The sequence below is a fragment of the Centruroides sculpturatus genome, unplaced genomic scaffold (genome assembly GCF_000671375.1).
Source record: "Centruroides sculpturatus isolate CEXI.00-Female unplaced genomic scaffold, Cexi_2.0 scaffold1259, whole genome shotgun sequence".
Classification (NCBI taxonomy): Eukaryota; Metazoa; Arthropoda; class Arachnida; order Scorpiones; family Buthidae; genus Centruroides; species Centruroides sculpturatus.
The window spans coordinates 179711-201795 of NW_019385521.1; the positions used below are offsets into that span (position 1 = coordinate 179711).

The 22085-nt window shown below is 35.6% G+C and overlaps 2 protein-coding genes across 2 annotated transcripts in view; one reads left to right on the forward strand and one right to left on the reverse strand.

Moving 5' to 3' along the window:
* Positions 1-22085, forward strand: part of LOC111639777 (protein nubbin-like) — a 42970-nt gene that overhangs the window by 8449 nt on the left and 12436 nt on the right. The gene's annotated exons all lie outside the window — the stretch shown is intronic.
* Positions 2000-17005, reverse strand: LOC111639774 (excitatory amino acid transporter-like). The gene is made up of 10 exons (XM_023385713.1): positions 16868-17005; positions 6979-7076; positions 6715-6913; positions 6422-6635; positions 6218-6360; positions 6016-6142; positions 5448-5681; positions 5176-5370; positions 2488-2622; positions 2000-2411 (listed from the first exon to the last, which is right to left on the reverse strand). The coding sequence occupies exons 2-10, from the start codon at positions 7063-7065 to the stop codon at positions 2168-2170; spliced, it is 1578 nt and encodes a 525-aa protein (XP_023241481.1). The 5' UTR covers positions 7066-7076; positions 16868-17005; the 3' UTR covers positions 2000-2167.

Sequence of the window (22085 nt, forward strand, 5' to 3'; positions counted from 1 at the left end):
AAATGATAAATTTCAGAAACTATTTTTAAAATAATTCAATTACTTTAAATTAATTATTTTTTTATTATTCGTAATTTTCAGACGAACTTTGACGATATCGATGGTTTTCGTGAAAGCGCACACGAACGGGTTTTGTTTGTATGTTTTAAATACATTTATTTAATAATTTATCACGGCATCGCCGCTCTTCCAGCTCTTATTATGGTAATTTCTGGCAATTTTATCGATTAGATCTGTAACGAGTGTCACTCCCGCCACGTGTTGTTGCCGAGTTTCTTTTCAATAATCGATGCCGCCCGCATCCATTAGCCTGTAATAAACTATCCCATTTTTAAACTCTTGTAAATCTTCTTCGAGATAAAAAAAAAAAAATGGGTAAAATAAAATTCGGTTATCGGTCAATCGAATTTGATAGAATTCTTCGAAAAAAGTCAAAAGTTTTTATAAGAAAAGATTCAATCCATTGACGAAATGAGGCGCCATTAAGTTGGTACGTCAAATTTCATTGTTGTAAAAAGTGTTGCCAGATCTCTACAATTTTTTTTAGAAAAAAAAATCGAAATTTATCGAGTCTATTAAAATAAAATGCAGGTTAATTCATTTATTGATTGTTTTAACGGTGTTAGCTTGCTATTAAACTGTAAGTTTTTTCAAATTACTTACTTTTTGCTTTCTAAGTTAAGTAATTTTCTATTTTTGATTCCTTGTTACTGACTTCTTTTTTTTCCTTACAAGTTCTTGTTCGTGTTCTGCTAATTACCGAAGGTGCTACGAACTTTTAGTAATTCGAAAGTCTCACTGCAACATATTGAGTAACGCAAATGCGTCAATACCGCCGTTATGCGAAGTACAGTGCTCCTGTACGAAGTTATAAATATCGAACGGTTACTTAAAGCACATTTTTCTTTGAATATCTGTAGAATGAGTTGATTTTTGTATCCTTTTAAAGACTCTGCAGCACCAGTACTAATACTAAAATCATTCGTTTGCTCGTTAGAATTTCTATAGAGGCTAATAGGGCCCGGTATATCTATAGATTAGATATACCGAGCCCTTTTGAAGGAAATCCAAGAAAGCCAGCCTTTTCTCGACCGATGAATGGCCTGACTAAGTTAGTACTTCTAATATCTCAGTATTTGATGGACGTTTCGGAACATTGTAGCATCCTTCATCTTGGAGCATCGATGGTTTAGTGGATATTTAGGATAATAATACATAAAATATTTAATTAGTTAATTAAGCAAACAAGAATAGGCAATGTAAAGTTTAGTTTACTCTAGTTTTAATGTACTAAGTATAAAATACACATAATACAAAGCGAATCAAACAAGAAATCGATAGATGGGTAACAACAATCCGTAGTAACGAAGATAAAATATAACACAATTGAAAAATGTTTTAAAAAATCGGCAATATATATATATTATCAATTTAGATAGTTATAAAATACACCTCCAATTAATGAGGGAGGTCTTTTGTAAGGGTGATCGAATAACAACTTTGATCCCTTCTTTGTTGAAACTCTTCGTTCCAATATGGCGGAAACGGATTTCTACCATTCACCAGTTACGTTTTATGTGAATTTTTGCAGTTGCAAGGGCGAAAAATTCGGAAATTAAGTCCGTAACCCGATTATTTTTTTCCGAGCTTTTAACTCTGCCTGATAGAAATCCGATTCCGAAGACGAATCTTAAAATCCTCGTAAAAATAATCGATATAGAAAATATTTTTTTTTTGTTTTTTTCATTTACTGATTTAGTTAAATTTCATTTTAAAATATATTATATATAATCTTTTCATAAAAATAAATGATTTTTTAATGTAAAAATGTCGGTGTTAAATATAAATATACTTTTTGAAGCATGTACACGCTCGATCAACGATAGAGAAATACGTATGTTTTTTTTTTTTTTTTTTTTTTTTGTTTGTTTTTCGTTTTTTAACAAGTTTTTGTATGGATAAAATAATAAAAATTATCCGTTAATAAGCGATTATATTATTTTTTGAAATTAATATAACGTTTCTTAACGGATAATCGATTTTTGGAGTCATCCCGATGACGTCTTCAATGGGGTAACATCATGCAAAGCGAATATTATTATCGTGTCACGTGCACCCTGGTCTAGAATCGTATTGTGGAGGATTATTTGTACAAAAAGCCGCCATTTTAAATGTTGGTGTCGTTCGTTTCCTCAAAAGAACTTCCGTCTCCTTTGCGTTTGCAGCTTCCAACCAGAGTTCGTTTGGCAGCGATGGATAACTTTCGGATGGGTCCTATCTCGGCCAATTCCTGTTCCAAGCGAGCTTGATATTCGGCATCTATCTGATCCAATTCTGATTTAGACAAATGATAAACGATCCCTGCTCCGAATGCGTCACCTACTACGTTGACGGATGTTCGAAGTCGATCCCTGCAACGACAGTTTGAGCGTGAGATGACGTAACACTACTCAAACAATTGCATTGTTTAGAGATCCTACTACTTACAACAACCAATCCACGCTAAGAATCATAGCGATGTCGTCCACTGGCAGTCCTAGAGCGGTTAACACCAGCATCATGGTCACCAAACCGGCACTGGGTACACTGGCTGCACCGATACTAGCTGCTGTAGCTGTGAGACTGAAAATATATATACAGTATTATAATATAGAAAACTTCTACGGCATAAATATACATAAAACATACGTTTATCCTGAAGGAAAACAGATAAACAGAATAGATAAATCCATTTTTATTATGTAGACAGGCTTGGATAAACAGTTTCGTACTTAATTAACGTGGATCCAAACTTTAAGATAAATTTGGAAATTATAACTAAATAAACTATGGGATAGGAGATTTTATCCGATACTATTTATTAAAACCTGTAAAATAAGGACTCGATATAGAAGGTAGGAGAATATTTAAATGTTTAGCGATAAATACAAGAGTACAGCACCTGTATGTTCGTATGATAAAAAGTTCTGTTTATGATAAAATAACAGTTTCAATAAATCATAAGATGCATCGGGAAAGTGAAAAAAAATATAAGAATCGGTCGATTCTCTAAAAAATAGTTTGTTTCTACTTATATTATCTTCATCTACTTTCGTGAGAATGAATAAAAACACGCAAAAACTCCATTTATCTCACAAAATGTAGTCTTTCGAACACTACAGCACCTGTATATGACTTAAGATCTGTGTAAAATGTCCCATATAAGATGAAGTAGGGGGTCATCTCGGTGCTTGCGGATCGTAGTTGGTTCGTGATGACTATTAACATAAATTTACTGTTATGTAATTTTTTTACCATTGCTGCAAAACTTCTCTTGGCTCCTCCTTGTAGACGCCCTCGATAGCGAGTTCGATTTCCATTCGAATTGCAGAATAAATTTATTATTTCTCGATAGTATTTAGATATAGAAAAGTGGGTACAAATCACTTTTTTGGACTATTTCGTAATAGGTATTATTGAAAGGCCTCGTTAGGGCATTCAGAAGGCTTTTTAACCATACCCATCTCTCGGCCAGGCCCACAATGAGGGAGCAGGGTAACGAGAAGGATTCAACGTATCCACCCCCAAAAATTCTTGGGGAACTTTCGATCCCGGTTCGTCCAGAGCATCGAAAAATACAAATCAACGGAAACAATCTATTAATATACGTTTATTAAATGGATAAATCTTATTAAAATGTTTTTTTCGAAGGTAGAATATATTTTTTTTCAGCTATCGATTAAGTAATTTCTCATATAACACACGATTAAAAATCTCAGATAGCAAAGAATAAGCCACTTGATAATCATGCAAATGGTTCGATTTATATTCAGGAGAATAAAGTAAAAAGGGGGAAACCATAAATCGACATCTTTTACTTTATTCTTTAAAGAATAAAATGATTTGCAAGTTAATGGAACCTCGATTAGTTTATTATCTTTAATTACAAATGGCTCGTATCTAATCGATTTTTAAGTCGAAGCGGTTTTTGAGAGGGCGGAAAAACCAGAATTGGTAAGAAGAAAAAACTATATTTTGCAAAAAACAAAAAAAGAAAACCTCTCTGATTTAATGATTTTTGTTTTAAAAAAGATCTTCTGATGCTTACTAAATACATGCAAACGTCGAGTCATTAAGTTGTTTGAATACATTAGACTAAACGCTCAGACCTCCTCCAAATTTGCATAAAAAGATTGTCATTCATCGAGATGTTCTCCTCCATCGATTGTCATCAATAAATAAGTCATGCCAAGATTTTTATCGTTTAAATTCGCTAAATACACTTCATTTTATTTTTGACCGAAAAATCGAAATTTGAATTTGAAGTAGTTGTAAATGTTGCCAATATAATCGACACTTTCCAAGCAGCAAATCGCTGAGCCATGCGATTAAGCTCAGATGATTCGTTGTGTTTTGTACAGTGTCGAGGCAATACATGACGTATTTCGTCTTTTAATCTTTAGGTATCCAAGTATAGAAAGTGTAAATGAGATCGTGGTTTCATTTTCGTGATGGTAATCGAATCCGGATCCTCATGCACAAGCAAATACAGCTTTCGATACAAGTTAGTGGGCGTGTGGTTAATGAATTCTTATGTGAATTACTTGTACTTTAGGACAAACAAATCGTGTTTCGAGTGTTACAAATAATGTGCCATAGATTAGAGATTTTTTAAAGCTAATTTAAACCTAATTTTCATGTTATCATTTAATAGCCATTTTTATAAAGTGTTCAAATTAACAAAAAGGAACCGGAACCACTTATGGTTACATACTGGTGGTTACGTCCTTCCTTTATCATCAAGTGTAAGAAAAATTATGCCAATCGATCGAACGTTTTCGAATTTTTAGAAATTAATTTTATTAATTTTCTTGCCGTCACGAATGATTTAACTCGTTTCGTGGTAACACATTTAATCGATAATTTTTTCCGGTGCTCGCGCGTTCGCTTCACATCCTCTGTGTGACGTAACTCGCACTGGTCTAATTTAAATTTTCTGCCAAACTCCGTTGACAAGTCGATCGAGCTCGCAACAATAAACGTTATTAAACATTGCACTCGGAATTATCTATTGAACTTTTGCCAGGAAGTCACCCGATGTGTGTAATCAATAGATAAGTACAGTACTGCCACAAAAGCCACATATACTAATTATACGACTAGGGATGTTAAAATGGAGAGAATTCGTGGACTTACCTGACTGCGATAATTTTACCAGGATCCAATGGTACATCGTTCATCTGGGCTATGAAAATAGAAGCCACAGCTTCATATAGAGCTGTGCCATCCATGTTGACTGTGGCACCCACTGGTAGTACGAAACGCGTTACACGCTTGTCAATCTTGTTGTTCTCCTCCAAACACTGGAATGTAACTGGCAGAGTGGCGGCACTATGCATATAAATAGTAAATGAAACGTGAGTTTTTCTATGGCACACCTGTAAAAACGTCTGGTGTCAAGAACTCACCTGGAAGCGGTACCCAAAGCTGTAATCCAAGCTTGCAGCATTCCTCGGAAGAATGTGAGTGGGTTCTTTCTAGTGAAGACGAAATAAAGCAGCGGAAGGGTGATGCACGCGTGGATGATGAGTCCCGTGATAACCGTAACCATATAAAGTCCTAGCGCATTAGCAGTAGTAGCTAAATCCTTGATAAGCATGATCTTCCCGATGATCAAAAACATGATACCGATAGGAGAATACCTTGGAAATTAAATTAGAATTAGGATTATCTTCTTAATTGATGTGTTTCAGTGCGTAGTAGAACACCAGTGCTTTGTGAGGTGTGCTATCAGTGCTCGCAAAGCACTGCACAACAAATTTTTCATAAAAATAGCAGAACATTTCAAAAATTCACTTTAAAATGTTAGTTTATTGCCTACTTAATATTATTTGCGTAAAAAACGTCTTTTAAAGTGGCATCTTCGCCCCTACACGTGCCACCAAAACTCGTGCGCGCCACTATTCAAAAAAGATGAGAACCACCGTCCTAGATGATAAAATCCCGATGATAAATTTAATTCAGTTAATAACTTACCACATAACTAAGCCAACGATCCTCATGATGATGTCATTAAGTACCACGAAAAATTGCACCATTAACTCTCCATCGTGACCCATCTGACCCGCAATTATGCCAAAAGCCACGCAAAATACGATTAAACCTGCAAAAAAAGTTTGAGTTTTGCTATTTTAAATAAAACCATTAAAACATTTTTACTATTTTAATGATGATTTACCCATAACGTTGGTTCCATCTCTGTAGACTATAATGGCCTTTTCTTTAATTTCGGTCATGTTATCCTTTGTCACGTTAACCTCTTTGTACGTTGTGTGAGCAGACTGGAAGCAAGCTTGGAGCAAATTATCTGGAAACAAATTCCTGAAAAAGAAAGTGTTAGTGTCTTTTCTGCTTACAGGAAGTTTCAGAAGATGATGCTCACCTGATAAGATCCAGGAAGGAATCTAAAGTAGAAACAGTCACGGATGTTTGTTCTTCTTCCACGTGGACTTGCTCCTTAATGGCGGGATCACCGGGATGAATAGACGTTACCAAAATGATACCAACGATGGCAGCAAAGATGGTGGTCGCGAAATAATATAGTAAAGCTCGATAACCCATTTTACCACTGGATTTTGCATCCAACTGAGCCAATCCTGCAAGTATAGTATATTCATGTACAGTATTCGCAATTAATAACGTGAGCATAGAATTATATACGAAAGATAAACTTACCCGAAATCATAGAAGATATGATAAGTGGTAGAATCAACATTTTCAACATGCTCATCAATATGTCTCCCGGGAATAAGACTAACATGGCGGTCTTTTCGCTGTAGTCACTCAAACGAGCTAGAAAACCTATGAGTATTCCTAACAGAACTCCTATGATGGTCAGGACTAGGAGCAAATTGACTCTTATCCATTTCAGGACCTGCATCAAGATATTAAAATTACAATTTTCAATAAAATTTCCATGTCAAGATTGAAATTGTTTACCTTTCTTAGCGATCCAGCTCGCGAATATCTCAAATTACTCAGCATTGGTGATTTAGCATTTGGTTCCGATGGTTTCTGATCCGCCATTTTGTTTCAATCTGAAAAGGCCATAATTGTAGTGAATTAGTTTTGTAAATGGTCAATGCATCTCTTACAGGAAGAACAACTGGGGATACAAAGAATAACGCGTAATTTTGATTGTGAATCACGCGAATAAATAAAAATTTTCTTAAATTGAAGATGATGCGGCCTTTACAATAAGTCTTTCAGGAAGCCCCAGCCTCCTGAAAGCTCTTTATGTAGGGATTTAATCACTACGTCTAAAGGTATCTACTTAACCATTTACTAAGGCACAAAAGGCTCGTTGTACAGGAATCGAGTGGAAATTGAGGGGCGACATATCTGGCACTCCACCCCCTGAAAATCCAGCTTCTTCAAGCAAGAAGTTATGCTTGTTTTCTACACTTTCAAGAGAATTGATTACGTATTGATACAAGTAATGACGACGATGGCGGTGATTTATGAACTGTTCTAAATCACAAATTCCTATGGTCCTAGATCTTTATATCTCGCGCCGAAGTACTCGAATCCCTTCAGGAAAGCAGAGTGAATCTTTGTATAAATAAGTAAATTTCACCTGGAACTTACCGAAACTCTCGTTGAATTAAGTAAATCCATACAAAGAATTAATATGTAGTGGGCCAAAACCCAAATAGAACTAACAAAATCTTCAGCAGCTGCCATTAGAGATATGAAAGATTCAATTAGTTTCCACATATTTCTTGTAAGGAGACATCCCTTCTGGTTTAGTAGACGAGCCGTATCGATTGACCCCGTAAGCTTCATTGATTACATCATATCGAATCTTCCTGAAGAAATCCAGACTAATTTATATGTCTGACTTTTATTTACATTTAATTCGGGGTCAAGGGTCAAATTTTCTACAATTTTTCTTTACAAAATTTCCTCCTTTTCTACAATTGTAAGTTTCATTTTAAAGTATTAAATAAACCAAATTTTACTAAATATTGAACCTTTGACACGCGAAATGACGATCGATTTAACTGTATTTTTATTAATTCCTAATGCTAAACACCCGAATTAGAAGGCATTTAACACAGTCTAATTGGCATCCTTTTCTGGCAAGTTATAGACAGTAATATTAAAAATGTAGTACGGGATCTACCGGTTGGAAAACATATATACACGACACGCGAACTCAATCGACCTTACATAGGGCTAAATGTAAAAATGGCGAAACAATCAAAATATGTTGGAAAGTTTCGTGCTTTTTAAAGTGTTTCACGTGGAGAAGCCAGAGGGAAATGGCGTGTGAAAGTGGAAGTTTGAAGTTAATTTACATTTTAAACCCCGGGGAGAATCAAGATCAAGATTTACCTTTTAAACGAGTCATTAATTTTTATGAATTGAAAGTTTGTTTACTCGACAAATACCATTTTCTCTTTAAATACGTTATAAGCGGGCTTTATATAGTCTACATTTTGACGTTTGTCGAGCTGTTCGACGTTTATTTTACGTCATTTAAAACGTAATACGTGCACCTTTCGCATGTCAAAGTTCAACGTTTAATATTTAGTAAAATTTGGTTTGTTTAACACTTTAAAATAAAACTTACAATTGTAGAAAAGGAAGAAATTTTGTAGAAAAATTAATCAAAAAAATTTGTTTTTTTCTTTGCCTTTTCTGATGTGTTTAGGCCTAACATAAATTGTTGTTTAGTGTGTTATATGGAGCCTTTCAAAATATATAAATGTTCTGAAAGGCATGGTAAAATTCGTGCCTCTGTATCTTCTGAAAGGTTAAAAGGTTCGGCACAGCCACTGCTTCTATATCTTCTGAAAGGTTAAAAGGTTTGGCACAGCCACTGCTTCTATATCTTCTGAAAGGTTGCGCAGGGTGCATATACTTCTATAGCTTCTGAAATGCTCAGCATAGTGCGTGCTTTTGTATTTTCTGAAAGGCGCATCACGATGCACGCTTCTATCTTCTGAAAGACAAGCACAACGCGTGCTTAACAATCTTCTGAAAGGCTAGTGGGTGCCTCTATTTTCTGAAAGGCAAGCGCAGTGCGTGCTTGACATTCTTCTGAAATACTCAGCATTATGCTTTTTCGTCATCCGAACCGCTCAACACTGCTTTTGTATATTTTCAATTGCTCAATGCAATTTACATTTTGTCAGTTTTTTTTACTTAAATTTGAATTAACCCATTAAAAAACATGCAATAAATAATTTAGAATTTCGACGACAGATGGCAAGACGTGCCAAGTAAGTAGCCATTTTTAGTTCCACGTCGTTTGTCTTTTAAAATCCTCTTTAAAATATTTTCTTTTGTTTTCTCTAATCACTCGGGGCTTACTTAAAAAATGTTTAAAAATAGCAGCAAAAAACCTTGAGATTTAATTAACGAAAGTAACTTAAACCCTAAGTAACTTCCAAAGAATGAAGGGGAGGAGGACGAACGGGGTTTAAATATTCTCACGTGCTTCTATTCTCGCGAGATTTGGATTGAATGACAAAAGTTGGCAGAGCCAAGGGGGGAGGTAGAAGAAAAAAATTTACATAACGTTGCATTCTGGTTTGAAATAAAATAGCTCGAGACCTACTTGAAAGTCTTAGCATTCTTTTAGCAGAATGCATGAAGGATAAGCAAATTCGATGAATTTTAACACCTACTTTACACTTAAAAATAGAAAAGAAAAAAAAAAATCACAAATTTTTCACTAAAATAGGATTTAAAAAAAATGGGCCACCTTTCCCGAATTACGCTTAAGATTTCGGGAAGGACGATATAAAACGACTACATCTTATCTGCGAGTGAGGGAAAGATGACACAGGTTTAATACCAAAGAGATAAGTCAATACAAAATCATCATTACTAGATAAAAATCCATACCTTGCCACATCGGACGAAGTGGGGTATCTTCCCTCCATTATAGACACGTATTAATAAAGAGGGAGGAGGAAAGACAATGATGTATCGGAATTTCCACATTTACAGTTTTATAAATAAGCCGTGACATAATTTTAAACGTGTCGCGCTGTCGAAACGTTTTGGCACAGCACGAGGTACTCGGCTCCTTTCGATAATGCATCCGATTGCGTGTGTCGTTTTGACCCCCCCTCGAAAAAAATCCTCGGGCTATGTTTAACTTCTCGAAAATAATAATAAACAATACTCGGATTCAACATAAATCACGCCAATTGAGCCAAAATCTAACAAATAGAAGATGGGAGGGGGTGCTAAATGTTTGCAAAGTGGATGCAGGGGAGGGTTTTTCGAATTTCTCATAGTTTTCGGAGGAATTCCATCTATAACCAGGCGTGTGTTTGTTCCAAGTAGAACTACTGAGTTAACTTCTTTTGGATGATGATCAGCAACGTGCAGTACCACTGCGAACACATTGCAACACTCAGTGGAGCGTTATAGATTCATGGGCGCCCAGGCAATTTTGAATTAGGGGGCCTCTTGTACAGTGTTATATTTCGAATCGTTTCCTTGTAAGTTTGGTTCGGTGGGATGCGGAAAGGCAACACATGATCAATCCTACCAAAGGGATGCCACTTGGGAGGACTTTCTACGAGAAACTGGCCATTGTTTAGGTGGAGAAAAACCCGCAAAACTCCACGTAACGTAACTCGGGTGTAAACACGCGACCAAATACCAGAGTTTGGCGGTTTTGTTAGGCGAAAACCCGCGACCAACAAGCAGTATTTAGGGCGCGAACCCACGACTAACTACCAGTGTTAGATTTTATCCATTCGACGACTGGGCACGTTTCATTATAAGGATCTTCCACTTTCTTACTTTCATTACAAAGTACACAAACATTTATAAAAATCCGTTATTAATTGAAAGAGTGAAGTAAACAAACCCGAAATTACACAATCTGTAGCCAAGCAGATAACACAGTCGTGTTTTCAGAAACAACATCCTTTTATAAAAGTAAATATATTATATTAACATTCGAGTTTTGTTAATCTGTTTTGTAACTGCCAGCGGGAAAATTCTTTAACACTAATCGCCTTACGTGACGTCAGACCAGACTGATTTATTACACTTCTTGGACTTTTCTTTTTAGACTTACAACAGTGTCCATTACCTTAGCCATGTAAAAAATATGGCAAGTGTATGTACTTTCGAGCGATAACACAGAATTTTGGTCAACTTTTCTAATACAGATGGCATGATTAGTCGCAAGTTCGCACTCCGACAATGTCACGTTACATTTTTTTGTTTTCTTCGCATGCTTAACACCTAAATGGGGCCAGTTTGGCGTAGAAAGTCTCCCGGCAAGCACTGGGCGATCCGCCAAGTGTTTATACATAAATGTGGGCCAGTTTCTCATAGAAACTTTATGTATAAACACGTAAAGAAAACTCGGAAAACGACACGTGCCGTTACGGGTGTAAACCCGCGACTGATATTGGATGGTTTTTATCCACTCGGCCATTGGTGGGCCATTTATATGGGTAAAAAACAAACCTTTTATAGTTTTATGGATAGTTCAGTCAGGGCCCGTTATGAGGGAGTCAACCAGAGCCAACTTAGTGGTTCCTACCCTGCGAATTAATGTATTTTTAACTAAGCATTCCACACGTTACAGAAACAGAAATGGTAAAAAGGGGCCCGCTGAAGAAACAAGTGCCAACGCTACCCCAGGCCCCATACAAGCGCTCGAATGCCCCAGTTGGAGTAGGCACGGTTGCATTTTATATATAGTTGGAGTATACGGTATTGAACTTTTTATGAGTTTGTGGGGTGGTCGTACGTAGGGTGGTTACAGTTTCGTGGGTCATATTAGAAAAGAAAGACAATAAAAAATCCCGATTTAAGCCGAAAAAATATCGCTTTTCAACAGAAATTTCGTCGAAAAAACATGAAATAATTTTCTTAACAAGAAAATAATTGGAGGGGTGAGAATTAAATTGTAAATAGGAAATTGCAGCATTCTAAAAATTGCAATTGTAATAATTCAATTGATCATCCTACGCTACTAGAGTTAGAAATGGCGCTGTTTTGTGCCCCATTGTTTGTGTCTCGTGTTAAAGAAACTAGTGTCTAATTAAGGGACGACGTCACTTCCTGTTTGACACAATTATATCCGCTTATCCGGGCATCGAATTGACAAACATCCTATCAAAAAATCATAAAGAGTAACGGCGATAACCTCGGGTAGTGTATAAGTTATATATAAATATATATAACGTTCAATTAATAAATTTAGAATGTGGCAACTTCACCCGGGGTTATCTTATTCAAATAAATAAAGGCACGTCGAACGGATATGTAACCTTTACGAATAGCAAAAGATAGTTGAAAGTTACGCAATGAGGACGCGTAACGTTACGTTTTTTTTCTCCATACACCGAAGAATCTTCTGTATATACAAAAGATGTTACTAATAATGTAGGGCATTGGTTACGTCTACTTCAATTATCTGTTGAATGCGTGTAATTATGTGCTTACTCATGAAGCGTAACTAGAAATAATGCAGTTAAAGGGGAAGGTTAACCAACTCTAATCGATCCGTGTTACGTAAGGCGTGCATCTCGATGCTTAATTAAGTTTTTCTTTCTCGATTTTTGGCTTAAAATAGGCCCGTAACGTTACGAAGAGGAACAATTTCGAGTGAAAATTTCTAATTTTTAACGTAACGACGACAAAAATGTCCACAAATTGATGTAGAAACTTAGTTTCGAATTATGAAACGAAGAAATTCGATATGAATGGAGGTATATTTAGAAGTTACAAACGCGAATTGACCCGTTTGATTGTCTGTCTGAACGTCTGGCACTACGGTTTGTTTGAATGGAAGCCAAAAGAGCGCAAAACGGGAGGGCAATGCAGACGTAATTGGTTCCCACCCTTCCTTTTTCTTCTATATCAATTTTGGCGCTGATGCTAAACCACATGGGATCAGATTCGTTCGGTGTCGATTCTCACGTGATTCACACAAGTGTCACCTGTTTACACTCTCCCCTTCGTAAGAACACTTCACACGCGAACAATTAATACACGAGGGCACCTCTACCTCACAAATTAAGTGGCAAACCATTCTTACTAAGGGTCGATAATACACTTAAAGTCATTAATACTCTTAACATTTGGAGTGTTTATGCACCAATTTTCCAAGGAATTTTTCAAATTTTTTAACACTAAAGAAGTCCTTGTTTTCGCTTCAGTGTGAAGCGTCATTGAAGTTGTGTAAAAGTTTATTAAAGAACAATTACTCTGTAAATGATGCTTCAAGTAAGACTTTATAAAGGAAGTACCCCAAAACTAATGAGCTTGGAACAAGTAGGCTTTCCCCTTGTGTAGTATGTACTTTAACAAATGAAGTGCTTCGTAACTCTAAAATAGTCATCCTGCACGTGATACTTAACAATTAAAGTGTCACCAGACATTTTAGAATCCCTCTCCTCGTATTTACAGTTCAGTGACTGTAAACGTGAAGAGGGATTCTACTTTCAGTTTACCTACTTTCACCAATTTTCTTCGAGCTAGCCACGTTATTTACTACTTTCCAGGGGCCCTCAGCTCACGAAAAACAATTGGAAACACTCATAAATCTATTCACCACCCCCGAAATTAACTTTCAACTCGAAAATATCGTAATTTTTGTCAGCTTCTACCTCCAAAGTTTCGTGGATCCTGACGAAAACTGTGAAGCACCCTTGAATTCTTCATCCCTCACCTCAAAATTAAATAGCTCTCGTAAATAATGGCGATATTCTGCTCTTCGTTACGCGAAAATTACGGTTTTAAGAGCGTTACGAAGGTTACGAACACCCGTTTCACTGGTGTAAACAGATACTTTTGCATCTGCAAGGGGTCAAAGGCGAGGGATAGGACTGTTTTTACACTGACAAAGGGTCATAGATTAAAGCAAGGAGTGGGTAGAGTAACATAAATGCGTAACGAGCTCCGAGAATATTTCGTAACTGTTCGCATCCCTCACACGACAAGCAAGGTTACGTGTCATTTTTTCGGATGAGAACGCATCTACAGGAAGGGAATTGCGTGACGAAAGCAAATAATTCGATAAATCGATTAATCCCTCGACGAATCGAGCGCTCCGTGCGCCAAAATTACCCCTAGCGGAGCGCGGGATGAATCGAATTGTTTGCGCTAGAGGAGATGATTGATGAAGGTGTACGTCTCGTATGTGGGCTCGTTAATTACTAATCTTAATAAGAATGAAATTAATTTCCTGAATGGAATATGATTTTATCAATGAATTATTCAAACTCGTAAATTAACTTTACTTATTATCCGCTCCATGAATAATATTCTCGTAATTTATATTATATACAACAACGCCCTGAAATTGCCATTTACTACGCTACTTCATATAATAATTACGCGTTAAGAGCCGAAACAATGACAAATTATATTAATTTGTAGCAGGATATCAAAATTTGCTTTGAAATATTAAAATTACCAGCACTTTAAAGCGACATTTTGATGAATGATCTCGGCGCATTATAGCATTTTCGATGCAATTTTTGGATGTTTTTTGCTGCTTTCGTCGACTTTAATGCGTATTTTTTCAATCTGGACAGACGTTTTTTACAATAGAACACATTTTCTTATAGTTTTAAAGTACATTTTTGTGCTTAAATTTAGAGATTTTGATCACCTCACCGTCTTGTTGCTTCTCTAATAATCGCTGCTTTTTCGCAACTTGCGGGCATATTTTCCTCAAGGTTCACACCCGTGCAGAGCCTAAAATAGCCCAGGGTTCATGCTCATATAGAGCTTAGAACTGCTCAGGATTCACACCCATACAGAGTTTAGAACTGCTGTGGGTTCATACACATACGGAGCTCAGAACTGTTAAGGGTTCATCCTGGTTACTCGCATCTTGAAATAACGAACACGAACGAGAATTCATGCGAATTTTCCGAATAAAACTAATATGAACTTTTTACAAACAAATATGGCTTCCGTCAAAGAAATTAATTGAAACTTTTCTCTATCGAATTGCGGGGTTTCCTTCTCCATTCAATACTTTTGAAGCTGCAAAAAATGATTTCGGCGGGGGATGGAGACCGGCTTGGCTCCCCTTTCGCTGGAGCCAAAGTCTGGCTGACAGGAGGAAGATAGACAAGAGGTCGACTTCGATCGTCACACAACAGAAAACGTGACGCAACGACTAATTGGCGGTTGCTGATGTATCGAGTGTGTTCCAAGGTCATCGAAGGGAATAATTGCATGCAAAATTAGTGAGTGATTAACGAAAATTGGTGAAAGTGTAGCATTTTCTACGGCCGGCCTCGAATATAATTAAAGACTATGAGTTAATTCGTACGCTTATACCTCGTCCCCCGTTTAGTTTATTAATTACGTTCGGTTCACTCCCCCCCCGTAACTAGTTAAACGTGTTTAACGACTAGCAAAGCTCTAACCCCATTCGTAACTCGGATGTCGTAAGAGACGTTTACGTGCTCCACTTTAAATTGAATTAAATGTATCATAAAAACATTTCGAAAGATAATTTCGGTTGGTTTCCGGTTGGAACTGTACATACAATATGAATTTCCGGTGTTCTAATCCGGTCTCGTCACGTATTGTTGAGATTTTGAAACTCCGAAATCGCCAAAATTTACATTTTTCAAGCTTTCGTCATATAAAATGTCGATTGTTTATCATATATTGTGATGATCTCACTTTTTATCCTATGATTTGTATGGAGTTACCAGGTTTTCGGGTATAATGAATTGAGAATTGTTATCAGATCCAAATTTTGAATAGTGTTCACAATTGTTATTGGATCCACAACTCTACAGAGCTTAGAACTGCTAAGAGTTCACACCCAGAGTTATGAACTATTGTTATTACAATAGCAACAGGCATTATAATAGAATTTATATGGTATCAAGTTGGTACAGAATTTATAACTTTAACATCCTACTTTAATTCAAACTAGAAGTAATGTAGGATTTATATATAAATATATGATGTAGAAAAATACAATTTTATTCAAAAATTATTTAATTTTAAAAGTATGTCATTAAACACGCGCAACACACACGAAACACTGAAATTTCTATTTAAAAATCTCCCATAGCGTTGAACTTAGAACTCAGTATTCGAGTTAAAATGTTAGTTTCTATAATAGAAAACAGGAACAGACTATTGTATAATATGTGTACTAAACACAACACAAGTTTCTCTAATTGTAAAATCGCCATTAACAATCGAAACAGTTGAACGAGCATAAGAAACCATTACATTATACATGGAAGCATAACTTGACCTGACCATTCCATATGCACAGAGAGATAAGTCTTGGTATTTTTTCCTATCAGAGTCTTCCAAAAACCACCACGTGCCACTCCCACAGAGATAAACATAGTTTATATTCTCCTCACAACTACTTCGACCCCCTTTATCGAGTTATGCATTCATCACTTTCCGATTGCAGACGAGTTTTTGTATAGAGAAGTGAAGGTTTCTATACGCTTATGATACACTACTGTGCTACTTGGATAGAGTGTTTACGTCACAAAACTAGTTATAAAATTAGAAAATAGCGATTAAAATTACTCGGGAAGTGCAATCGGTAATTAATACTTCCTTTCAAAGTTATACGACTGCACACTTGCTCTAGAAAATGTCTGGAAGGGAGAGGAAAGTAATGAAAGTAGTTAATTAAACAATGATTAAGTAGTGTTACGTCAGAGAAATCGATACTTTTCAGTAAAGAAGACTGCATTTATTGTAACTTTACAGAATAATTCTAACTTCACTCGGCTCTACGGGGGGGGGTGCATTTGCTACGAAACCGAGCAAAAGATGTCGTCCACCATACTTAAACACGAGGGAAAAGCAGGTAAATCGAAAGGTTAACGAAGGAACTTACCTTTTTTAGTCGCTGTGGAGGAGCAAAACTATATCCTTGTCTGGTGTACGACTAACGCTTAGGAGAGACACCCGAAGAGGTCACGTGGTTCGGGTAGTAGGCTACTTCCTTCGAATCTCGTGATAATCTACGAGAAGACACGGATATTTGGCATTCATCCAGGCAGTTTTCGTAGACATTTCAAAGACGAGGCTAACTACAAATAAAATTTATTAATAAAACCGATATTTGTTCCGTCTGTTTTTGCTCTTTATTGCATAAATAAATTGATAAATATGTAATTATGCGAACGAGACGTGCGAGATTACCTGAAACCTTGCCAAAGAAAACGATGTTACAGGAATAAGGTTAAAGTATATAATAAACATCGACTTGTAACACTAAACTCTCTCTACCTCTGCAACAATGCAAGCTTTGCAGTGATTTAAATATATAATAAGGTTATTTTTATGCTTAGAATATAGAAATTTGGAGCCATTCTTGTAAAATTATCGTAGGAAAATGGAATAAATAAAGCGTAAAATTACAAGATGATAGCAGCTGTTAAGATAATTTCTGCTGATTCGGAACTAAATCATGCCAAAGTGTAACCATGCATCGAATGATATGCTCCAATGATGCTCTCTGTATCTTTATTACTAAAGTAGAATTTCGTGCCAATGCTAGTCAATAAAAAGAAAAAAGAATTTCGTGCGTTTCATTCAGCCAAAACGACCCTTTGACACGAAAAAGTGCGGGAGTTTTGCGCTTTTCTGAACGTCACAACAATGCAAACTCAATTTGCATTGTTATCTCATTCACTTGTGACTAGTATGCATCGTTGGTGTCGCTGCGATAGTCGCTGACGTCAGCAACGTAAGTTTTCCATTGTTAAAGTCCCGATTTTTACATTGTTGAGGTCAGTTTCAACAGTGTAAACTTTTCATTCTTACGTCACGCTCTGAAAGATGTAACGTTTGTATTCTGACGTCACGGACACGATAGTGAAAACTTTTCTGTTTCAATAGTGTAAATCTATTATCGTTTATGCCAGCGGTATTGAAGCATTGTTTATCGCAATTTCGCTTTAAAATTTAAAGATTTTAAACAATATATTCGAGATAAAAACTAGTTTAAAAAGCTGGCAACGTTGTTGCTGAACTTTCTGGCATTCTTTACGTGTTTTCATCCCTAATAATTGTTACTATTACTTTTAAATCTTCATATTGTTTGGGAGATATTAACGGATGGATCATATCTTCCGAACCAATTTTCCGATATTCCTGAAAATTTCTGGAAACATTTTCCCCTAATACATAAATCTCCCTGCAAAATTTCAGAAAATTTCGACAAAAGGCACAAGAATTATTAAGCTTTAAAGTGGATAAACAAAATCGTGTCCACACACACTTGCGTCTCATATGTACAGGAAAAAAGCCCAAAATTTTTCTGTATTTCAAAGTCTTGGGGGTTATTTGTTGAGCCATCGCCATACTTTCTCTCTGTTATATATAACAGGCGAGAAGCAAAAAGTGAGACAAGATACAGATTCTATTCATTAAATGTCAAATTCTAACTCATTTTAGCACACAGTAACTCATTTATAGCAAAATGAGAAGGATGCCAAGACGTAAACACGCGTAACACTACATAATATCTCGCATAAACTGGCAAAAAGACTCGAGGTTACGGTTACATTTTAATGGTGTTCTATCGATCGCCGTCAGTTAAGCGTAACCCTCCTTTGTTTTTTTTTTTTCAAAGATGGTTCTTCTCTATAATAGCCCAATTACTTATTGTACTTACTGTCCTGTAAATAAACTGGTGTTACGAAGGTTAAGAAAGAATGTGGACAGAACTTAATTGTTCATCGATGCTTTACAAGGACGAGAAGTTGTCAACTAGATGAGCAAATTAACAAATTGAAGATGATTAGAAGAGGAGAGGGGATAGCCCCATTATTCCCACACTCTCCGGGTGACGTCAATACTTAATTAGAATGGCATATGAATGATGACGAAATAATTTGGACGCTACAGGATGTCTCATTAATGTCACACCTCGATTAAAGAAGTGTAGTTCCGCATTCGCATCTTCTTTCACCTCGTCTGCACTTCAATACAGAAAACAAAGGAGTGTCGTGTTACGCTACGTCACACGCACTAACACCCTTTTCATTACGGAGGAATACAGCCGATAGACGCAAATTACAGCTTAAATATGTAGAAAAAATATACAACGAAGATTCTCTCTTGTTTACTCTATAGATTGGGAGATAGACACAGTTGAAAAGTCACTTTTACTTAATGTAAACAAGCATCTCACCAGATTTTACACGTATTAATGAAAGCTAAACACGGAAACATGCGATTTTCTCAGTAAAAATATTGAGATTTAATTTCAAATTAACTTTTTTACCGGTTAAAAGTTCAGAAAATGCTGAAGGATCTACTGTTGAGAGCGAACGTTTTACTCCTTCTTGTACAGAGTTTCGATTAATTTTTAGTAAAAATAATTAGTTTATTTGGTTATTTTCGTACATTTTTAGTGTTTTTTTTAATAAGTCAAAAGATGAAAAATAGTGAATTATAAATTTAAAAAATTCACTGAAATGGACATCTTTAAAAGGTATGCAACAAGTGAAAAACCTTGAAATATAAGAGAATTAAACAATAATAATCATTTTTTGCACCATTTTTTTCATTTTTTATTACTTAAAAATCAAGAAAAATATACAAAAATGTTCCTGGCTTTAAGTGTTGATACTCTATGCCAACTGTAAGATTCTTGCTGCATATGGTTCCACTTAATTACAACCAATGACGTAATTAATACGTGGGAATAAACCAAAATGTGACGTAACTTATATGCACGTGTTTTACTGGAAACAACCTTAGCCAAATGCACACAGCCATTTAAAAAAATATATTTTTTAAACTCCACATTAGGCACGAAACGGATCTATAGCAATACAAAGCTCCATCTAGTGCCCGAAATCGTCACTAATAATTAGTTTACGGTTTTATTTATCGTTGATTTACGTCACACGCGGTAGAATGCGATCTACCAGTTGAGGAAAATTATTCAGAAAACATTTTTTTGCTTTAGTAGAAAGTGATTTTTTAAAAAATAATTTCCTCACTTTACAACCTTTCAGAGTGTGAATTTATATTATTTTTCCTCCTCTAATTATTATTATTTAGTTAATATTTCGTTTTAAATATTATTTTAGATTATTTTGACGATTTAAAACGTGCGAAACAAGTCGAAAAATTTGAAAAAATTCAACTGGAAGTTCCTGAGCCAGACACTTTTGGATGTAAAATAAAGCTATTTTTTCCTCCAAAAAATACATAAAATGTAGAATTTTTTTTAATAAAAATGAATTTTTCTAAAGATTTTTACAGTTTTATAATTAATTTTAAGTACCTGTATTGTGTAACACCATCTAAAAAAGTCTCTTGACATCTGCTTATGATAAAAGTCCCTTGCTGATTAACAGATGTTAATGACATTTTAGACGAATTTTTCTTAGAAATTCCTCGTATAATAAAGAAAATAAATGAATAAATTTCAAGGATATTTTATATTTTTCATATTTATGAAGTTATATGTTCGAATTTTATAATCCCTCTGTTATATATAACACAGGGAAAGCATGGCCATAGATCAAAAAATGACCCCCAAATGTTTACATTTTTGAACCTCGTGAACCCAAAAACGTTCAACAAGTTGAAAATGCAAAAAATTTGGGCGTTTTTCCTGTACGGATGGTAGTGTTAGCGGGTAAGTGTGGGGCCCACGATTTTGTTCGCCCACTTTGAAGCTTAATAACTCACATGTCCTTGGGCGAAAATTTTTGAAATTTTGCAGGGAAGTTTGTGTATTAAGGGCATACATGCTGTTAAATTTTCGTGTTTGAAGATCAAGGTGATGGGGAGATTATGGGGGTGACGTGTCGTGTTATTAGCATTTAAAATGTATTATAAAAATCGTCTATACTCTCAAAATTCATCTTTTCGCCATTTTATAATAATTAATAATATAAAATTTGATGCCACGAATTTTTATCTTTTGCCGGAAAAGTTAAGCAACTCGTCTTGGATTTGGTGGAGCCGTCTGCTATTACATTTTATTATTAAAATTTTTTAAATATTTTTAACTATTATAAAATACAAAATGATCAATTTTGAGGGTAGGGACGGGTTTTATAAAAAAAAAACAAATGCTAATAACGAGTAAAATCGTCAATAAGTCCGACCTTGCTGGAGATACACAAGGCCCCCATTATCTCTCCATTTAAAGTGTGAATTTTGTAATATTAATCTTAGATGCAAAAATTATGTAAATTTTGCAGAAAACGCCACAGAAAATTTAGGTCTTTAAAGTGGAAAACTCTCCAAAAATGCCAGATTTTCATGAAAATTTTTGTAAATTTTACTCTAGAATGGTGTGTGATTTAAAATAATAATAATAGGGGAAGGTGGTGCAAGATGGGGCCATGGGGTAAGACGGGGACGTCTGTTTTTTCGCGGTTAACGCGCTTTCATCTAGCTGTTATTTGGGGAACTAAATGTCTACCTCAAAAGGGATCACCGGACGAGAGAACGTCCGAATCGCTCTCTTTGTTTGGAAGTAAGACAGTTTTCCACGTTTCGGCAATACTTCATCTAATTTTACGCCCGCTACAAAGTTTCTACAAAGTAAGCATCATTGCGAACTTTTACATTACCTTTTAGATGAAGATATTATGGTATTCGAAGTAACCTTTAAGACCGAAATTGTTTAGTTTTGAAATAAAGTTGACCCGTGTTTGCAGTCAGTGTGAAAAGTGCACGTTGGGGCAAGACGCCCAACGTGCACTTGGGCAAGATGGTAGGGGCAAGATGGAGTACCCCATCTTGCCCCTACCATCTTGCTGAAGGTTGGCCACGAATTCTACCGCTGGCTAGAGGCATCGCAATATAGTGCAGCGAACTAGTTTTAAATTCGTTGTCATTGATAATTCTATATCATTTTTTCGAATATATAAAATAATAAGTTTAAAACTTATCTTTTTATAGAAAATGAAATATTCTACTTTTAAATCATATCTAATTGTAATAAATTTATACAGTACTGTATATACTGTATTAATTTATTATTTATGTTTTTACGTTTTATTTTATTTGCGAAAACATTTTTTTAATTTAAATACTATCTTAACAAGAAATAAAATGTGAGATAACAATCGAAATAA